This window comes from Heterocephalus glaber, unplaced genomic scaffold, assembly GCF_053883595.1.
Source record: "Heterocephalus glaber isolate CG9 unplaced genomic scaffold, H.glaber_assembly_v1.0 deba00001504, whole genome shotgun sequence".
In the NCBI taxonomy this organism is placed as follows: domain Eukaryota; kingdom Metazoa; phylum Chordata; class Mammalia; order Rodentia; family Bathyergidae; genus Heterocephalus; species Heterocephalus glaber.
Window position 1 is genome coordinate 55677754 of NW_028258324.1, and position 21949 is coordinate 55699702.

The 21949-nt window shown below is 39.7% G+C and overlaps 1 protein-coding gene across 2 annotated transcripts in view; it reads right to left on the minus strand.

The window, feature by feature from the left end:
* The window catches only part of Gnb4 (G protein subunit beta 4), a 47405-nt gene extending 25658 nt beyond the window's left edge, over positions 1–21747 (minus strand). The window contains exons 1-2 of one of the 2 annotated variants that reach the window (XM_004834629.4): positions 21553–21747; positions 15–113 (exon numbers count right to left, since the gene is read on the minus strand). In XM_004834629.4, coding sequence (XP_004834686.1) covers positions 15–71 — 57 coding nt within the window. In that variant the 5' untranslated portion in view covers positions 72–113; positions 21553–21747. Of the gene's footprint in view, positions 1–14; positions 114–21157; positions 21414–21552 lie in introns of those variants that run through there. The other variant, XM_004834630.4, reaches the window with a different exon arrangement.
* Positions 21748–21949: the final 202 nt, after the last annotated feature.

The following is a 21949-nucleotide window of genomic DNA, read 5'->3' on the forward strand; positions in this document are numbered from 1 at the left end:
GAAAAAGTTCTCACCTGGATCTGATTCCGCAGCTGCTCTGCTTCCTGCCTCAACTGTTCCAGTTCACTCATCCTTTCAATTTGTTTAATTCAGGGATCACCAAAGGAAAGCAACTGTTAAAAAAGAGGGATGGAGAGATTCAGTGTTCCATCTGCATCTTAATCTGCTTATAAAATACTGACATATAACTTTTTAATTCTTCTGAAACTCAAATGAAATAGTCAATTGTTACTGGAACTTAAAGTTGGTTAGAAATATAGATCTAGATTATTCAGAGAAGGTTTTATAGAGGAACGCGGACGGACATTGGCAATACCAAAAATCAAGTCACTTATGTCAAACCCTCACAAAATAGAGTCAGAGGCCATGAAAGAGGAGCCCTCCACAAATGCTAATGAAGGAACCATTTCAGGAATTCCTCAAAAGCACAGTATTTTAGATGAGCCATGTGTGCATGGAAACTTGCCCAATCAACAACTGCCTCACACAATGAGTTAAATGCTACTCCTGCAACAAGCCTCAGTAATCAACGGTCTTTGTTTCAAAACAATCTACGTGAGCGTGTCCCTTTTTTCTTTTAGGTTTCCCTTGCCCCAACCTCCTCTGATGTATCTATGGTACCCCTAAAGCATATATATTTACTATTCTAGGGGACAAAAAACCACCTTTGTTTTGGAGACTTGGTTATTTCATTCATTTTAGGTTTTCAGTGATCAGAAGATGGAAGCAAAATCTTGAGTTGAGTATACACTTCATCTTAGCCAAAAGGCCAAGAAGCGATTGAGTTGAGTATATAAGACTGGATTATAGGAGTCAGAACTACTGGAGACCCTGCAGTTAGGTTCCAGTCTCCTGCCCAGTATACGACAGAGGCCTGAGAAAAAAACCAAAAGACAGAACTAGGAGAGAAGGCAGGGTGCCAGGACGACCAATGCCTGTGCAACCAACAAAGGTGATGGCCAGTCCAAGACACTGATTTTTATTGGTAATCAATTGGGGTAAAGATGAACTATGTGTGAAGATGGGCAGTTGTGCAGTTTCTGTGGAAATTAATGTCTAGTTGATCTATTTGTGACAGTGTAAATACCAAACAGTTTCTCTAGTGTGAGAAACTGAAAGTGTAAATAAGGACTAAAAGGTATAATAGATAATGTGAAATAGGAAGAAAAGGAGCAAAGGGGAAGGGGAGTGGGAGGGGTAGGGGAAAGGAAAAAAGGGAATGGACTTAATATGGGAAAATGGCAACACTTTGTAAATAGGGAAGGATGGAGGATTGAAGGGAGGGCAGGGGAATGGGGAAAAAATAAGAGCCAAGAGAGATTATGTAAAGGTGCAAATTTCCAACGATGAATGTCATTATATTATATACCTAAAATGTACCAATAAAATTAATTTTTAAAAAAGAAACTAATGTAAGCAAGGCTCGTGAAGGCCAAAACAAAGCGTTCTCGAATTAGGAACAGAATAGACAAAATATATGGTTGTAATTAGAACACTGTCCTTCTAGAAGGCTTTAGTTATGGTAATGGAATTTGGGTGCTAGTTACACTGACTTTGGCGCAAAGGCTTTGAGCAGACTCACTTCTCAGAACAAGCCAATTGTGGGGCTAACTCTTCACAGCCTGCACTGCTTACAGCCTGCTTTGCGCATAATCAATATTACAGTCTCCCACAAGAACTATATAGGAGTCCAGAGAAATACTTTACAATAGCTCAAAGGGAAGCAATATACATCTCCACTTGGATGTCTGTATATGCACCTCAAACTTAGTACTTCAAAACTGAATCCCATCTTATTTACTTTTAAATAATTTCTGATGCTTAACCTTTTCAAAATACGTGGTTCAAACAAGGTGAAGAAACAACAACCAAATCCCACCCCACCTCCGAGGATTCCTTATTTCAGTAAACGGCAATTCCATCCTTCAACCATTTAAGCTGAAAATCTTAGAATCTTCCTTAGTATCTGTTTCTTTCCTACCTTTTCCACCTAATCCATCACCACATTATGTCAATTATGCCTTTAAAACTTATCCAGGATCTGACCAATTCTGATTACTTCCACTCTACTACTTTGGTCTCACCTGGTCTCCTTAAAAACTGCCCTTAACCACTCTTCAGTCACGTTAAAATACTGTGCAGTATAGCAAGTGGTGATGCTTTTAAAATACAAGTCACTCTACTTGCCTTAAGTCCACTCAGAGTAAAGCCAAACTCCACTACAGAGCCGTGCACAATTTCTCTCTTAAATATCTACCCTGCACATACATCTGACCTCCTTTTCCCTCTCTCCACCTGCCTTCTTTCCTCCAGCTACTTAAAGCTTTCTTGATGATTCTTAAACACACAAGGAAGGCTCCAGTCTTGTTATCTTTGTGTTCACTGTTCCCTCGGCTTGGACCACTCTTGCCCGATATTTTCATTGCTTGTTCCTGATGTTGCTCAAATGTTACCCTCTCAGAGGTGCCTTTGCTGATAGCACACATGTACCCAACCACTCTCCCAACTCTAGGCCACCTGCCCTGTTTTATTTTTCACTGTAAGAGTCAACACTATTGAGTATGTATTTACTTAAATTGTGCTCTGTTTCCTCCTGATAAAAATGTAAGCTCACTGAGGCAGGTTCTTTGCTATTCTTTGTTACATGCCCAGCACTTAAGATGCCTTGGTCTCCAGTAAATAAGGTTCCCTGAAACAGCTTAAGAAATAAAGGAAAATTCATTCTAAAGAATTAGGATAAACCACAGAACCAAAAGGAAGGAATATTACTATTTCAGGAGCAGATTAGAGACTCTCTTATCATTGTCTTTTTTTTTGGTACCAGGGATCGAACTCGGGTCCTTGTGCTTGCGCAGCAGGCGGCGAAACCACTGAGCTAAACCCCCGGCCCCTATCATTGTCTTTTTACATCTTATTTTTCAAATCAGGATTCAGTTAAGGACTACCAATACATTTTCTCATTATTCTCTAAGGCTCTCCATCTAGAAGTATCCTTTTCTTGCTTCTTTTTCTCTATGATGCTGATTCAAGAGAGACTGAGACACTTGTTCTTAGGATGTCCAACATTGGGTTACCTTGTTTATCCTCTATACTGCCTATAACCTGAAAGTTACATCTGGAAGTTAGAATATATTTAGGTTCAAGACATGAATTTGGCAAGAATCCTAGATGATGCTACCTCTTCACACTACAGTGCATCAGAATGAACTTCATGTTGTGACCTTATTAGTGAAGCTAATTTTGGTCAGTGTGTTCTGGTGTTAATAGTGTAATCTTTCTATTATAATGTTCATCACTTTCATCCAGCAAATAATCTGTGAAGAGCCTCTGGTTTTCAACTGGATCCCTACCATCAGCAGTTAAACACACCCAAGTTGCCCCCTTGTATGTGGGGTGGGTGTGTGTGTGTGTGCGTGCTGGAGGTATGATTCAAGTGGGCTCAGGTACAGCTCACACTGGCAGTAGACCTTGGCATCATCCATGTACTGCTTTTTGAATGTAGGAATTATAGGATCATGTCAGCTTCCACCAGATTTTAAAGGAAAACTTCAGTGGCCTGGCAATGTGCTGTGAGGCCAGAGTTATACAGGGCCACATATAATGGAGATGTGGGAATAAATTTGCAGTGGAGACTCAAAGAAGGGAAAGATACCAGTAAATGTGCAGTGCTCAAGTGGGAAAGCTGCAAGCAGCATGCAAAGCCCACCCAACAGAGTGCCCGTGGGGGCTAAAACTTCCACCAAGGCTAGAGGAAGAAGCTGCAGAAGCTCTTTGGAGCCCACATTCTGCCATTACTGTGCATCGGATGCCAGATGTGGAGCTTTAGGATTTATTGTTTGCCCTGCTGGATTTTGTTCTCCTTAATATTTTTCTTATTCCTGCCTTTTGGAATAAGAGTGTTTACCCTGTACTGCTCCCACCACTGTACTTTGGAGGTATGTAACTTTCATTTTGAGTTTTATAGTGGCTCACAGTTGAGTGTGCCTTGAATCTTGGAAAAGACTTGGACTTTTAAACAATGCTGGAACAGTTAAGACTTTGGGAACACTTGGAGACGGAGTGAATGCATTTTGCATTGTGCAATGCATATGTACTTTTGAGGGTCTGGGTTGGAATGATATGGTTTAGGTAGGAGTCCAGGATGGTGCTGCTGGGAGGTAGTAAAACCTTCAGGAGATGGGGCCTTCTGGGAGATCCTTAGGTGTGGAGACAAAATAGGCCCTAGTTGTCACTCACTCCTCTCCACCTCTATCTGGTCGATTTTTTTTTGGTACCGGGGATCGAACTCGAGTCCTTCCACTTGTGAGGGAGGTGGCAGAATCACTGAGCTAAATCCCCGGCCCTCTAACTGGTGGATTTTGATACCACAGGCCCCAGAAAGAAATCATCCAAACACAGGGAGAAATTTTTGTACTTTCTTTCTTTGGTTTTTGTTTCTTTTTTCCTATCTTTCATGCTCTTTATTTTGGTTCCTTTGTATTTTTCTTGTTTTGCCTTCTCTATTACTTTTACTTAATTCTACTAACTTTTTAAAATTCTTTTTTTTTTTTTGGTACCAGGGATCGAACTCAGGTCCTTGCGCTTGCAAGGCAGGCGGCAGAACCACTGAGCTAAATCCCCGGCCCAAGTGCTACATCTTTTTTTTTTTGGTACCGAGGATTGAACTCAGACCTTGCGCTTGTGAGGCAGGCGGTGGAACCACTGAGCTAAATCCCCGGCGCCTAAAACTCTTTAACAGAATTGTTACTTCACTTTTCTCTCCCCTTTCTCATTTTCCTTTTCTCTTTTTCAAATTTTACTTCTTTTACTTTCTCTTTCTCCACTCCTCCCATCATTATTAATATTAAACTCCAGTAATTTTTAGCTATCATTTGACTCTATGCTGTTAATGCTGAATTATTTTCTACTTTTTTTTTTTTCCCTTTGGTACCAGGGATGAAACTCAGGACCCTGCGCTTGGCAGGCAGGTGCTGTGCCTCTGAGCTACATCCCTTGCCCTACTGTTTGGTTTTTGAGACAGGATCTCACTACACAGTTCAGGCTGACCTGGAACTCACTATGTAGCCGAGACTGGCCTAGAACTTGTGATCCTCCTGTCTCAGTCTCCTGAGCACTGGGATTTCAGGTGCGTGCCACCACACCTGGGTTATTTTCTATTGTTAATGGTGGTACAGTTGTTGCTTTTAGTAGATATTTACTGTATGTCAATATATGGTCTGCCCCTGTATCTACATTAATATTGCAGATCTCTTTTCTATTGTTAAGGATGGTATAGTTTGTAGCTATTATCCGTTCTTATGGAATGTCAATACTTGTTTGTCACTGACTATTATTACTGTTGATTTCTATTGTTACTGGTGGCATAATTGTTTAATTGATTTTTAATTGTTTTTAATTGGTATGTCAATACAGTATCTGGTTTGTCTTTCTGTTGTCAACATTACTGAAGTTTGTTTTCTCCTGAGTGGTACTGGGGATCAAAGCCCCAGAATAAAATTTGACACTGAGAAGACCCTCAGATATTACACTGAATAAAGTGAACAGGGTTATAAACACCAAAATATACCCAAACCCAAGGACACATCGCAGGAAGACGGAATCGAACTAAAGAGATCTCCACAGTAGTGAAGTTTCTCTACCTTATCTTCAACCTCAAATACAAAAACAATAGAAACATGAGAGACCAAGGCAACAAGATGCCCCTAAAACCCTTAACTCCCCAAAAGCTGATCTCACAGACACTGAAGCAGAGGAAGCTATAGGCAAAGAACTCAAAAATCAAATGGTTAAAATGTTTGAAGAGATGTAAGAAGAAACATATAAGCAAATAAGATGTTCAAAAAGCTGAGAGGATTTAATTAAACAGTTAAAAGGATTTTACCAATAAAATGTTCAAACAAGCTTAAAAAAGAAACAATTTGAGTTAAGAAAAAACAATATGAGACATGAATGAATACTTCAGAAAAAAATTAGCAAGTATGAAAAGAAAGCCAAGTCAGGCATGGTGGCACACACCTGTCATCTCAGCACTTTGGAGGCTGAGATAGGACTGCCCCGAGTTCAAGGCCAGCCTGAACTACACAGAACTACCCTGTCTCAAAAAAGAAAAGAAAAGAAAGCTAGCAGAGATAGATGCTATGAAAAATTCAACAGAAAACATGGCTAGCAGGCTCGAGCAATGTGATGACAGAGACAAAAACAGAAGACAAGGTGGATGCATCAGATCATAAAATCAATGATTCGCTAAAAAGGACAAGATATCCTGCAAGCTGTCAGGTGACTCAAAAAGAAAAAAACCTCAGAGTTATAAAAATAAAGGAAAAATTTAGAAGATGACTCAAAAAGTATGAACAATTGATTCACTGAAAATCAGAGCAGAAAAATTTCCAAATCTAGGGAAAGAATTCAATATTCAAGTACAAGAAGCATACAGAACCCCAAATAGCATGACCAGAAAAGAACCTCTCTACACATCTCATAATCAAAATTCCAGAAATTCCACAAAAGGAGACAATACTAAAAGCTATTAGAGAAAAACAGTAAATAATGTATAAAGGCAAGCTCATCAAAATAACTGCAGATTTCTTAGCACAGCCTTAAAGTCAAGAAGAGCTTGGAGCAAAGTTTTCAAGCTCTAAAAGAAAAAAAATGTCAACCCAGACTTTTTATCTCCTGAAAAATGTGCCTTCAAAATTGATAGAGAAATAAAGACTTATTACAACAAAGAAATCCTAATGAAATACATGACCACTAAACAGCACTGCAGAAAATATTTGAGGGAATCCTAGACAGAGACCAAGAGGTTACCAGCACCAAGGGGCCCAAAGGAAAGTATACATCTAACTAGGAGAATAAACAAAAGGAAAAAAATAAAGGAATCAGCACTCAAAAAATAATGACACAGGGCTGGGGATTTAGCTCAGTGGTTCTGCCGCTTGCCTCGCGTAAGCACAAGGTCCCAAGTTCGATCCCTGGTACCAAAAAAAAAAAAAAAAAAAAAAAATAATGACACAGTAGGATTCAATAAACACAACAATAACTCTCAAAGTTAATGGTCTCAACTCCCCAGTTAGAAGACACAGACTGACAGACTGGACAAAAAAGAAAATGCAACCATATATTGCCTACAGTAGACACATCCCATTCAAAAAGAAATACACAAACTGAAAACGAAAGGACGGAAAACCACTCTATTCTAGGAGAGCCTGAAAATAAGCAGAAGTAGCTATCTTGTTTTCTTTTTTATTTTTATTAGTTCATGTTTGCAGTCCATAATGATTACATTCATCATGAGGCGTTGGTACTTGTACTGAAGTATTTTAATCCATTTTACTTCCCCTAACCCTATCTTATTTTTAGACACAGCTGACCTCAAACCAAAACTGATTAGAAGAGAAAAAGATGGCCACTACATACTGGAAAAGGAAACAATTTAACAGGAAGAGATAAGGATTGCAAATATCTATGCATCAAATGTCCAATGTCAAATGTCTGTGTACTCAACTTTGAAAAACAAAAACTACTGGACCAAGATATAGCCATATATCATGTACTGGTACAAATTCCCTACGATAAATGTTATCTTTATGTATATCTAAAATGTACCAATAAATGTTTTGCGTAAAAAAAAGAACAGCTAAGAGATCAACGCAATCATAGCGAGGGACTTCAATACCCCACAGTCACAATTAGATCAACCACACAAAAAAGAAAAAAATCAACCAAGAAACATAGTTAAACCACATCACTGAACACATGGATTTAACAGGTATCTCTAGAGTTTTTATCCAACAACAAGAAAATATACATTTTTCTCAATAGCACAACTTTTTTATTCCTTTTGCTTTTTTGAGACAGGATCTCACTATGAAGTTCAGGCTGGCCTTCAACTCACTGTGTAATCCAGGGTGGCCTCCAACTTGTGGGGATCCTCTCGCCTCAGCCTCCTGAGTGCTGGGATTATAGGCCTGCGCCACTATGCCCAGCATTAGCACAACTTTTTCCAAAACAGACCACACCTCAGGTCATAAAACATGCTTAAGTACAAAAGAATTTAAATAATCCCCTGTATACTATCAGATGGTAGCAGAATAAAGCTAGAAATCTACAGCAAAAGAAGGTACAGAAACTACAGGAGCACATGGATATTAAAAATGTTACTGAAAAAAAATGTTACTGAATAATTAATGGATCACAGAAAAAATCAGGGAAGAAATAAAAAAGTTCCTAGAATCAAATGACAACAGAGGCACAACACACCAAAATGTATGGGACATAACAAAACCAGTTCTAAGAAGGAAGGCTAAAGCTATCAATACACCCATAAAAAAGAACAAAGTGACCCCAAATAAATAACCTAATGTGCATTTCAAGATCCTAGAAAGACAAGAACAATCCAAATCTGAAACTAATAGAAAGAAGTTATAAAAATCAGAGAGAAAATTAATGAAATTGAGACTCAAGAAACAACACAAAGAATTAATGAATCAATGAGCTGGAAGGATGGGAAGGCAATCTAAAGATGGGGGCGCGGAACGAACGGAGGAAAGGGAAGGGGAAGTAAAAAGGACCAAGATGTGAAATGTATATGTACCAATTCCCCCATGATGAATGTACTTACTATGTACTACAAACATACGCTAATAAAATAGAGAAAAAATTCTATACATTATACATTTCACCATCATTTACTGTCCCTTTTTTTAAGAACTTTTAGAGAGATTTGCCTGTACATGACCCCATTTCCTCATGTGAAATTCTGAATTCTCCAACTCTTTCTTATCTAGCAGGCTTCAACTAAGTTTAAACAGGCATGATGGAAAGGAAGTAGGCAGTTAGTTGTAAGGTAAGAGGCTGTCTGAGAAATGCTTCTAAACTGTAAAACCAGAACCCTTGTGATGCCAGTGCCAGACAAGTGCAAACTTTCTTTGGGTAATCTCAAAGCTGCCTTCCTCCCATCCTACCTTCTCTTTCCTTTCTGCTGCTAAAAAGTGAAACTTTGCATTCTAAAAAGAAAAAAAAAAATTTCGGTTTATCACTTAGGAGAACATATTATACAGATTTCATATGTCAATTTTTTTTCTCATCTAATAACTGCTGGATTCCTAACAGTATCAAAAAATGTGAATCTAGCATAAATTTGTAGATTATAAACTACTCCCAGATAAGCCTAGAAGCTAAAAGTAACTTGGTAAAATGAGGCGACAAGATGCCCCAGGTGAAACCTAACATGAGAAGCCTTAGTTAATTGTTTGGTTTTTGTTTGTTTTTGTTGTTGTTTTGAGACAAGGTCTCACTGCGTAGTCCAGGCTGGTCTCGAACTCACCATTATTTATTTAGTTAGTTTACTTGAGACAAGGTCTCACTACATAATTCAGACTGGCCTAAAATTCTTAGTGATCCTCCTGAGTGCTGGGATTACAGGTGTGTGCCACGATGGCCAGCATAAATTATGTTTTGAAGATGAAGTTCCAAAGAAACTGGCAAAGTGTGCATTGACGTGTATGTACATAAAATTAAAGTGCAATAAAAATTTAGAATTCTTGGGGATACTTTTGCATCAAGTATAGTTTAGTAAGTAGTTCCCTCAAACTGTATACCTAAGCAGCATGCTCAAATTCTGAGAGGTGAAGTCCTCTACGGGCACTTATTTTGATCAATAGAAAGCAAAATCATCTTTCTACTGCTTGCCTTCCTGCAGTTCTTTTACAGCCACAGTATAACAAAAGACAAAAGTCAGGAAAGTGGCAAAGCACTTGCTAAAGTTTTATGAACCCAACAGGGGGAAAAGGAAAATATGAAAACTAAGGTGGATGAGGTGGGGAGAAAATCAGTAAGGCAAACTGTCACCCACTACTGAAGAAATCATCCACTGGGCCCCAGACAGGCTGACCAGCTGCAGCATAAATCAGCTCAGAGTCTTCCTTATTTAAAGCTTAAAATAATCATGTTGCCAATCTGCAAGGGAGTAATCCAAAAAAATAATCTCTCACTCACCAGACTTTCCTTGAATTAAAAAGGGAGCAATTATAGACAAAAATAAAAGTTTTCCATCCACACTTGTTACAGGTGTAACAGAAAACTGCGTAGGACTTTTCTCCCAAGACCTCTACCTAGTGCACGGGTTCCAAAGCTGAAGACAAAGAGGTATCAAGCATGCTTTAAAACAATTCTAACATATGGAGCAGAACCTCCCTAAAAGCATAATAACAGCTCAATGATCGACTGCACCCCCACTACCACCACATCTGCTGATGATTTTTATGATTACCCCTAAAAAGACTAAGGATAGAAAGAAAAGTCACCTACAAGAGCCAGCAGCTTTTATTAGATAAGTGCAGTGTGTTTCTGATGTGAAGAGTTTCTCCTTTACCCCTGAGAAAGAGAAAAAGCTTCAGACTAGGAAAGAATACCTGCAAGCTAAAATTCAAATAAAAGATTAACATTTAGAATTTTAAAACCAATTCCCTCAAACTAACAATAAAAACAACTACCAATCCAGTAGAAAAATGTGCAAAGGTCTGAAATGGAAAACCACAGCAGGGAAATCTGTAGAGGCCAATGTACACATAAAATGTTACTGAACCTCAGAAATCAGGGAAATGCAAATTAAAGTAAGATTGAATTTGGGTATCAGTCACCTTCCCATCACTGGGACAAAATACTTGACATGCATAACTCAAAAGAGAGGGTTTTTTTGACTCAGCTTCCTGTGTGTTCAGTCCATGGTTGGCTGGTTCCAAGGCAGGAAGGACATGGAGAAGGAAAGCTGTTCAACCCAACAGGAAGCAGGGATAAGAACAGATCGTGCTTGGGCCAGGAATCTAGCTCAGTGGCGCTGTGCCCACCTGGCAAGAGCAAGGTCCTGAGTTTGATCCCTGGTACCAAAAAGCAAAAAAGAATAGACCCTTCTAGATCACACCCTCAGTAGCCCACCTTTTTCAAACAGGGCCCAGCTTTTGAACACACCAGACTTTTGGAGGACATTTTATATCTAAACCGTAATATTCCAGTCCTGGCTCCTAAAAATCTCATATCTATCTCATTACACAAAATGCATTTAGTCCTAAGAGTTGCCAAAGTCTTCCAAAGTCTTAACAGTTTCAGCACTGTTGAAAAGTCCAAGTCCAAAGTCTCCTCTGAGACTCAAAGCAAACTTAGCTGTGAGTCCATACAATGTCAGAGAGTAAACATTCCCATTCAAAAAGGGAAGAACAGAGAATAGAAAGAAATTGGACCAAAATAATATCAAAATAGAGCAGGACAAACATTAAATCATGTCCAGCACCTGGGACAACTTGTGGTGAGATATGAAATCCAAAGGTTTGGAGAGCCTTTTCCCTATGACTTTGCTGGTTGTCCACACGGACTCTCTTTAGGTTGACTCCACTGGCTTGCTGCGTGCAGTTTCCTCAATAGATGTTCCAGATTCCTGGCATCTCAAACTTCCTGGGGACTCCACTGCATCTGTGGGTTCACTCTCACAGCTCCTCGCATCACCGTCTCAGGGGCACACTGCCTGATCTTCCATGCCTTCCTTTGAAATCTGGGTAGGAGCCTCCAAAACTCCTTAACTCTCATATTCTGCATGCCTGAAAAACCATCACCATGTGGATGATGCCAAGGTCTGTAGACAACCTGAGCTGCAGTCAGGCCTCTTTGAACCACAGAGGCACAGGGCTCTCAGGCCCTTGATGGCTGAGCTGTGGGGAACAGTCTTAAGTGGCAATAAATGAGCAAGGCACCTTGGGGCTCCCCTCATAGTATTTTAAAGGAGTTTACTGTTTTATACCCTTGGGCTTGCAATGAATAGAGTCTGGCCATTTCCTGAGACACCCTCAAGACATATTTTCTATTGTTCTGATACAAAGTACATTAAGTCCCTGACTTACAAACACTGGAGTTGCAAACTTTCATAGGTGTACTGTGTAAGACTTACTTTGTCAGATATGAATGAATCCAACTTACAGACTCTCCCAGAACAGAACTTATTTGTACTGTACTTGCCTTCTTTTTAATACTAATCTTTTCAGCAATCTCACTCTCTTTGGCCCCAACTTTACGGGTACTTCCCTTCTGTCCAAGCTGTACATTCTTCAAATCATTGAGGATCTCCTTTTTGCTGCTGATTGTCACTATAAATCTGGGTAAAAGCAGCCAGCAGTACTCATGCTGCAGCGTGAACATTGGGCTGCCTTGAAGTGTGCCCTGCCAGATTAGTCTATCACTTTTAAATTCAATCTCATACAAAGTCTTAAGACATGGACAAAACACAAATGCTATGCCAAAATGAAACACGCATGGCCTCTATTCGTTTCAAATAGAGTCCTCATTCCCAACTACAGCCTCATGAGCCTCACTTTAATTGTTCACATTCCTATCAGCATTCTGGTCTTCTGAGCTCCTACCAGAATTGCTCATCAAGCTCTATCTATATCACTAAGACTTTTCTACCCAGAATCTCAGAAATTTTCCAGACTTCCCACAACCCAGTTCCAAAGCTTCTAAACAAAATCGTCAGATATAGTCACAACAATGGCCCTACTCCTGGTACCAAGGCATGTAAACATTATGTACTGCAAACATGTACAAAGAAATAAAGGGGAGCAAGAGATGGATGGGGAGGGAAAGGAGAGGAATTAAGATGCATCATGTGTGTATGTACCAATTCTATAATGTAAACATTATGTACTACTAACATGTACTAATAAAATTTTTTAAATTAATAAAAAGACAAGTCATTTGTGGATGAAAGATGATATTTATTTTGTATCATTATGTTGTCCATCCTGGCTTCAAACTGCTAGGCTCCAGTGATCCTGATGCCCCAGCTGAAGGGACTAATGGGTATAAGATACCCAGCCTGGTAAGAAGCACAAGTTTATAATTAACTCACTTTTTGCACCTGAAGTCCACTAGGAACAATAAATTAAACAAAATGGAATAAAATAAGAAACTGAGGCTTAGACAAGCTCAATAACTTTGTTACATCAGAGGTAGAGTTGGGATTTGAATCCAAGTATACAGATTCTGAAACTCAGGCTCTCAACCTCTGCCATGTGCAGAGGGCATCTCATTCAAAGGGCATCTCATTCAATTTGCTGAATCTGGCTGATGATCTTCTCTTCTAAATTTTATTCTTATGGCTTTCATGATCACATACTCCCTCATTCTTACACTTAACTTACTTCACTATATTTTTGTGGGCCCTTCACTCCATTCATTTCTTAAATATTTATGTTTCCCAAGGTTCTATCACAGCCAGCTAGTTAAGAAACTCCCTCCTGGGAAAAAAGAAAGATAAAAAGGAATCATCCATAGATAGATAGATAGATAGATGGATATGGATATATATCTTACCTTCCTTAAAAAAAATCAAAAGGGTACAATGTAATAGTCAAGGGATTTCACAGTGATTTTTGCTGTAGATCAGATTAAAGCTATTTATCACAACAAATCTTTGAAGTGCCACTGAAACTGCTAAAGCAATTTAAACTAATACTTTAATAAAAATTACATGATATGCACACAGTGCTTTTATTTTCAATTACTGTAACTTCTTGACTAAGCTTTTTCAACATGAATATTTGATTCAGTTAACACATTTTAAATAACTCTTACCAAATAGTGAAAGCATTGTTAAATTGAACAGAAAGCAGCATATCAGTTATCTTGTAAAAGTTCAGCTGTACCAGTTACAAATATCAAAAGATAAAATTGAGCCATTGTACCCAAGCCAATTTGTTAAATAAAATGGAAAAAAATACAGCTGCATAATTCAAAAGGCCTTCTCACTCCACATCCTAAAATGTCCACAGAACTTTTACTAAAGCAAGGCATTATGCAATCTGTACAATTATACTGCTGTGTTAATGAGCAGCTATTTTAATCTATATAAGTCAAGGAAACGTAAATCCTTCTTAGCTACTAATAATTTTCATACTAATCATGAAAGCTCATACAAGGCATGACAATATTTTAAACTGTACTTTAAACAATTAAGCATACTTTCATTTCCAAAAAGTATTCATCAAAAAGTTAAATCTGTTATAATTAAATTTAATACTCTACTTTTCTCTTTGCCATCCAGTTTATGTCTCTTATACTTTATAATATAGTTTTTTGTTTTTGTTTTTTTTTTGGTACCGGGGATCGGGACCTCATGCTTGCGAGGCAGGTGCCAGAACCACTGAGCTAAATCCCCGCCCCTATAATATAGTTTTTAAAACCCATAATGAAGTTGGGTATGTAATTCCAGTGCTCAGGAGAATTGCAAGTCTGAGGCCAGCCTGAGCTACAGAGCAAAACTCTGTCTCAAAACAAATAAACAACAACAAAGAAATCAGGAAAGGCAGTAAATCAGGTAAGACATTTAAAGTTTTTATTATCTTTCTTACTAAACAATTTAATCCTTTTTTTTTTTTTAACCAGGGATCGAACTCAGGTCCTTGTACTTGTGCAGCAGGAGGCGAAACCACTGAGCTAAATCCCCGGCCCAGAAAGAATTTAAAAATGCATGCCACCCAACCCAGGTATTCCACATACAGGTATCTCCACAAGTATTTCTTTCTCAAGATGTTAGCCAAAAATTCAGACCTGCATGAAGCAAGTACTTAAAGGAAGAAAAGAGATGTTGGTGGTGCAAAAAATAGCAGAAGGCATTAGTTTGTATTTTGTTTTTATTTGCAACCATATTATTATCTTGAGCATTTTTAAGTACCCCCAAAGTAAAACAACTCAACTTGTTAACTGAAAGGAGTCTGTCTGTCTTGTGTTCCAAGAAATAAAGAAGGCATTGGTGTCTAGTCTGTTTCCCTTCACCTAGCTGTTATGTTCTGCCACAGTTTATTCCCTCACCAAACATTTACTGAATATGCCAGGAACAAGTGCTACACATTAATGCAATTCAGACCCAGGTCTCAAGGAATTTATAGCCTAAAAGAGGAAGACAAACATATAAATACCTACACACACCCGTCCACAATCTATTACCCTAAACCTAAGGGCCAGATGTGTTTTAGAATTTCAAAGCTTTCAGGTTTTAAAAAAATGTGCTCACACCAGGCACGGTGGTACATGCTGGTAGTCCCAACACTCAGGAGGCTGAGGCAGGAGGACTGCCATGAGTTCAAGGCCAGCCTGGGCTACACAGAGAGTTCAGGACCAGCCTGAACTACATAGTGAGACCCTGTCTCAAAAAACAGAAACAAGTAAAAAATGTATGGCATTATATATGGCAAAATATTCCAACTAGACTCTGGGGCAGCAATCGAGAATTAACATTTCTGCAGCAAAATCTAAGCATTTTGACAGTAGGTAGGGACAAACCGACTAGAGATAGCCTCTGTGTGACAAAATGATTCAAGTCACATAAGGTCTTACCACTAAATGATTCATGGGGGGTGGGGGAGGAGATTATAGACCTGTAGCACATATAAGGAGGATTACCTGGCACAAAAGCAGGAGGGCAGCTAAACATAAAAGACACCCTTGGTTAGCTAACCACAAACTAACATCTACTGAGGACTTATGTGCATGCTCTATTCAGAGGTCTTCAGAGTTAACTCTTCAGCTTTCAGATCAATCTCTTTCTGCAGAAGGACATACTACAGATCCCATGCTGGCAAACTTCAGTTTCCTTAGTAATTAACTGCCTACCATGTACCTTTTAAATATATAACCTAGTCTGCAGAATTCTAGAATAAAATATCTTAAATTATTTCCTTATAAAAACTGGTCAGTGGGCTGGGGATTTAGCTCAGTGGTTCCACCACCTGCCTCACAAGCGCAAGGACCCGAGTTTGATCCCCGGTACCAAAAAAAATAAAATAAAATAAAAATAAAAAATAAAAACTGGTCACTGGGGGCTGGGGATTTAGCTCAGTGGTGCTGTACCTGCCTGGCAAGCACAAGGTCCTGAGTTTGATCCCCAGTACTGGAAAAAACAAAAAAAACAAAAAACAAAAAACCCCTCAAAACTGGTCACTCTAAGGTTTAACTATCCTAAATATAATGTACACACTCTGTGTTACATGTCAGTTAAGACAACAAAGCCTCATTCAGCTTATACTGTATTACTGGGTTAATTTCACTTTATTAGATAGTTAAAGCCCAGCTTTCATATCTTAATCCCTAGGTAAAGGTATTTAAATTGGGAACTCATTAAAATGGGGGGGGGACTGAGTTAACATTGCTAAATAATACACACAAATATATAAACAATCCTATGTGAGACCCAGAGATTATTTCATCTTTGAGCATAGTAGTAGTGTCACTTTTTTCAGCTCTAGAGAAACTAACAGAATTGACAGATTCTGAAAACTTACGACAAGCTAAATGATAGAGTAGAAATCACAAAGCTTCTAAAATCTTGAAATTTTTGAATAGGTAAGAATGAATGTTTCAGAATATTCATAAACTCTTTGACAAAAAATTAAAGGCATAAACCAACAGAAGAGCAAATATGGGATATCCATACAATGAAATACCACAAAGCTATTAAGAAGAGAATGTTAGAAGTCAAGTATTGACTTGCAATGATGCCAAACTGATACCTCCTGAACAAATCCTCCTTTATCAGATACCAACAGTAAGATAAGCATCCTGGTGAGAGTTTTTCCTTGCTTAATAACTACACAGTAGAAGGACTCACCCCACAAAAGCTAAAATTGGGGAAAAAAACTTAAGCTGTATACTGCCTTAAATATTAAACAGACATTAAGAGAAACAGTCATTTTAGCAAGTAAATAGCACTTAAGTACCATAAAGCACTTCATGTGATCTCCACTTCAAAACACATCAAATAACATATGTCTTGGCAATTTTGAGAGAAAAAGCTTCTCCATAATGCATGCTGGAAAAATGCTATTGAGGAACACATGCAGTAAACTTACCAGTAGTTTGTTCCTAACTACTGCACCAAGGGAACTTCTTCAGTACCTACTCCATCAAAAGGACATTTAGCAGGAAGATGCTAGTAAAGCTAATGATTAAGATAATTAACCCAGCTACCAGGGTTTGAACACTGGCTTCTCCCCTTGCATGTTTAAACCAACACATGGTAAAGTCAATGAAAGTTAACTGAAATTATTACTACAGTTGAGAAAAAGAAGTCCTTGAACTAAAAGTGGAAAAATGTTAAAATATTTTAAGGAAAAGTGTATATTTAAGTAAGAACCACTTTTAAGTAATTCAAAATATTTTGGATGCATCAGCACTACTTTTTCATCCTAAGCCACGTATATCTTTAAATTTATTGCCTATATTCTTTTCATTCTTTCTGATCATATTATGATTAATATGGAGTTACCTAAAATTTAAAGATTCAAATTGGTTTAATTATTTTAAGTATCCAGTTTGGAATCCACCAAGTTTCTTGGTGTTAGTTTTCTTCCTATGGGCCTGTTCTGCTCATTTGCTTCTTATTAGTGTTACCTCCACCAGAGGGCAGACAAAAGGTGAAGATGTGATTTTTTTTTTTTTTTTTTTTGGTACGGGGATCGAACTCAGGTCCTTGCACTTGTGCAGCAGGCAGTGAAACCGCTGAGCTAAATCCCCAGCCCCAGGATGTGAAATGCTTTACATTGGTCATTTACTGGCTTCCACAGAAGCTTCGGCAGCATCACCCGAAGACTTTAAATAGCACTAATGCTGTAGGAGTCTCTGGAAACTGTCTTGTCCGATTGAAATGGCTTTAGTTAAAATACAGCAAAAGAGCTGGCAAATATTAATGAATTCAACCATTCATTCAACAAACACCTACGCACCAAACACATGCCAGGCACATTCTAGGTTCTAGAGATTCAGTAGTTAACAAAACAAGCCAGTTTTCACTGTTGTGGCACTTTATTCTTTTTATCATTATCTGTTTAGGAGATACACAGTAAAGCACATAAATTATGATTTTAAGTACTAAACGGTATCTAGGAAGGCTATTTTTAAACAATACAGGTAAAGTTGAATGAAGTGAGGAAATGAGCCATGCCTTAATAGGAGAAAAGCATTCCAAGCAGAAAAAACAGTAAATGCAAATGTCTTGAGGCAGAAACGAACTTGGCAGACTGGATCAATAACAAAAAGTGGTACGGCTGAAGATGACTGAGCAAGGCAGAAAGAGCCAAAAGATAAGATTAGGGAGGTGGGTAGGAGTCCAACTGGCAATCATACAGGCCTCTCGTAGACTTGTGGATTCTCAATTTCATCAAAGTCAGATTTTCCCAGGTTTGGCTACTGGGGTCTCCTTCAATCCAGTTCCTATATTCTTCTGACATGTCCTCATCACTTTTTAAAAGAAAATTTTCTTACTCTGTGGCACAAAATGTTCAAGACTCATCTTGTACATTCCCTGCTCTAGCTCTAAAATCAGGCATTTAGGTATGGGCACTAGTTGTGTTTACTGCTACTCTGGAATCACTGCTCCTCAGCTCTTTCATCAGACAAGAGTTAGGAAATATATGGATGTATGGATGGATGCATGCGAGTATGTTTACACACATATTTTAAATAAATACTGATGCAGCTAATCTCAATCCAACACAAGAGTTTGTTGCCTTCTTCCACTCAGTTTTCATTTCTATTCTCCCACAGTGAAACCCCTATCCCAGCTGGGTGTGGTGGCACACACCTGTGATCCCAGCAATTTGGGAAGCTGAGGCAGGAGGACTGCTATGAGTTTGAGGCCAGCCTGGGCAACACAGTAAGTTCAAGACCAGCCTTAACTACATGGCAAGACCTTGTCTCAAAAATAAAAAAAGATAAAAACAAAAAAACCTGTCCCAGAGTGTCAAGTATTCACATGCTCAATTCTATAACATACACGAAATAGTATCAGAATTGCTATACTTGTACCATACAAGTAACAGCCTACTGGAGTTCAAGACTTTTTTTCAGCTCTTTTTATCTTTAGATTAATAAAATATGGTCAAAGTCCTGTGTTCAAAACTTACTTAACTCTTTTTTTTTTTTAATTCTTCTGGAACTTCAGGTTATTCAATGAAAGTTGGCTCATTTGTTGCTGTTCATTTGTATTCAGTTTTAGTTCTCAAAAAAAAAAAAAGAAAAAGGGAAAAAAAAGCAATAAATTTGGAGTTCCCCACTCTCCCAATCTTGATTTTATTTTTGAACACAAAAGATAAACAAGCTTCCAAAACTCAAAACTACACAAAGAAGTATGTCATGCCTGCTATTATCCCAGTTTACTCAGTTCCTAGCCACACCCTGTAGTTAGCTCACTTGTTTCTGGTTATCTCTCCTGTGTTTTTGTTCTGTGAAAAAATTAGGCTTTCCCACGATGAAGCAGAGGAATAAGGCAGTCATTGAAGTAGAACATTGAATCCAAAATATTTTTTTTTTACTGTCAGGTGGGAGAAATAACAGAATGTCTACAAAATAAGGTAAATGATTCCATAGAAACTGACAATTGAAGAGGCAAGGGAGAGGGGATAACTGCAAGGCAAATAATCTATCAACATATTTCCTGGTTTAATTTGACGAACACCAAAGGGTTCCCATATTCCAAAAAAGATTTTCATTCTGTCTGTAACCTTCCAGATTACAGTTGTATCTATGCCTTTAGAGAACACACATTAAAGCAGAGTTATTATTGTCGAAGGGTAAGTTATCACTACCTATTAATGTTAATAAAATATATTCTGCCCAAACAAGAAGGTTTTAAACTTTGAATAAGGCATTTCACCAGGAGGAGAGGTAAGAGGAGGATGGCTGGTGTGGGGATCTGTATATTAGGATAAAGAGTACCAACCTGCCAGGGAAACAAAGCACCAATCTCTAACATGTCTTGCACATTTTATGCATATGCTAATGAGTAGCTGAGGTACACTCCTCTTGCCCTGGCACTAAGTTAATGTGGCACACTCTCGTGTGAACTGCAGGGACATATCTTGCCTTGAATCCCAGTTGAGTCACTTAACAGCTATGTGGCCACTGGCAAGTTACTTAGCATCTCAGAGGCACTGTTCCTTACCTATGGAAGTGGACAGTCTCCTTTGTCAAGTTCTTGAAATATAGAGTATAGCATTGCCCCTGGCCCATGACAGATATTTAATGAATAATTCCTACAGTAAATGCAGATTAAACTAGTCAGAAAAAGAAAAAAACCAAACAAACCAAAACCTAATAACACAGTCACCAGGCTTCAATAACGTGCCTGAGAGAAATCACACCATCTCAAGCAGTATTTGGAAGGTAGAAAAATGTCCAAAAATTTCAATGTGTTAAAAATATGTGCTGACAAACTTAAGCAGCGGTGAAATAATTCTACAAGTCAACAAGGAGCAATAACTCAGAATAACTTTTTTACATAATGTCTGTGGGTGCACACAGAAGAAACTAAACGTATCACAAATCATACTAGTCAGTCTTATAATCTTACATGCATATACAAGAACGTCGACAATGTTCAATAAAATATTTTAAAAGTTATTTCAGCTTCAAATACATCTACAAACCAAAATCTAACATAAAAAATCTTTAAATGCTCTTTTAACCAAACACTGAAATATACAATAAACTTTCAGACCCTAGGATCAGTGATAAACTAAAAGCTCTACACTGAAAACTATTAAAATACGCAATGGCAGAGACTCCAAGCATAGTTTTAAATGTACATACTCCAATCACTACAAACGACTTCCCCCGTCTTATATAAGCAGTGTGCAACCCTTTCTGCTGGAAGGTCGCAATCTCAGTTTGCAACACTTAGATGGACAGACTGATAACCAACAATCAAATTTCCAAGGTCTTAAGAAAACTTCCCAGCAGGGTGCTAATCCACAGACCAGGCGGTTCAGTCCCCGGCTAAGGAGAAAGATACCTCCTCATCTTTTACAAGAAAGGGAAAGGGAAGGAGTGGAGATAAGGGAAGAGAAAGAGATATGCAAAATAACAAAGCACTGCTTCTGTAAACAAATGCAAAGTCTGGTTTTAAACTTTTGGAAATTCAATCTTCCCCTACCGTACAGCAACAAATGTCAAAGTGTAAGGCGATCATTTGTGTTCCGAAGTAGAAAACGATATAGACAGAAAGGCCAGGACTTTCTCAGGTCCCGACATTTCAAATATTCAAAATCCATTCCTTTGTCTCCCACCCCATGGGCATTATATCAGTTCAAAAACAGTAGGACAGGAGAGCACAGGACACCTTGAAGCCTCGGTGGGAACTTCGATGGGCGTCCCCAGAGCGGAGCTCCACAGCCCTCCCGGACAGTTCCGAGGAGCCGCAGTCTCCAGGCGGGCCAAGCGCGCTCCGAGTACCCGCGCGTGAGGCCTGAGGCGTGGAGCGGAACCGGGGCGCGGGGACCTGGACGCCCGTGGGCGCCTCGCCTCGTGGAGCCGGCGGAGGCGGCAGAGCGCAGCCGGGCGCCCGCCCGCCCGTCCGTCCCTCCCCGGCGACGTCTGGAGTCGGGAGGGACCCAGCCCTCCGCGCCGCCACCAGGGCCGCCCCGCGGCTCCTCACGCCCCCTGCGGGCCGCCGGGGTCCCCTCGCGGGCGGGCGTATCGACGACGAGAGCAGCCGCTCGCACGCCCCGCACCTACCTAAGGAGCTCAGGCCCGCGTCGGCCGCGCGCTGCCGGGTCCGCTAGGCGCTCACCCGGCCCTCGAACGCGGAGAAGCCGTGCGCAGCAGAGCGCACCGCGGAGCACAGACCAGCCGGCCACACCCAGCTGCAACTCAGCGGCCGCGGGGCCGGGCGGGGACGTGGCGCGAGGCGCGAGGCGCGCGCGGGAGGGGGCAGGGGCGGGGCGCCGCGGGAGCGCGCGGGGCCGGGCAGGGGGCGGGGAGGGGGCGCCGCGCGAGCTGCTTCTTCCTGTCCTTTCCTCTGGTTTCCTGCTAGAAGGAGAAGAAAACATTAATTCCGGGGCAGTTTCATTTTCTTAGCGCGGCGCCCGGACGCCCGTCTAAGTGGCGTGGTCAGTTTCCTTCCTGACCGTGC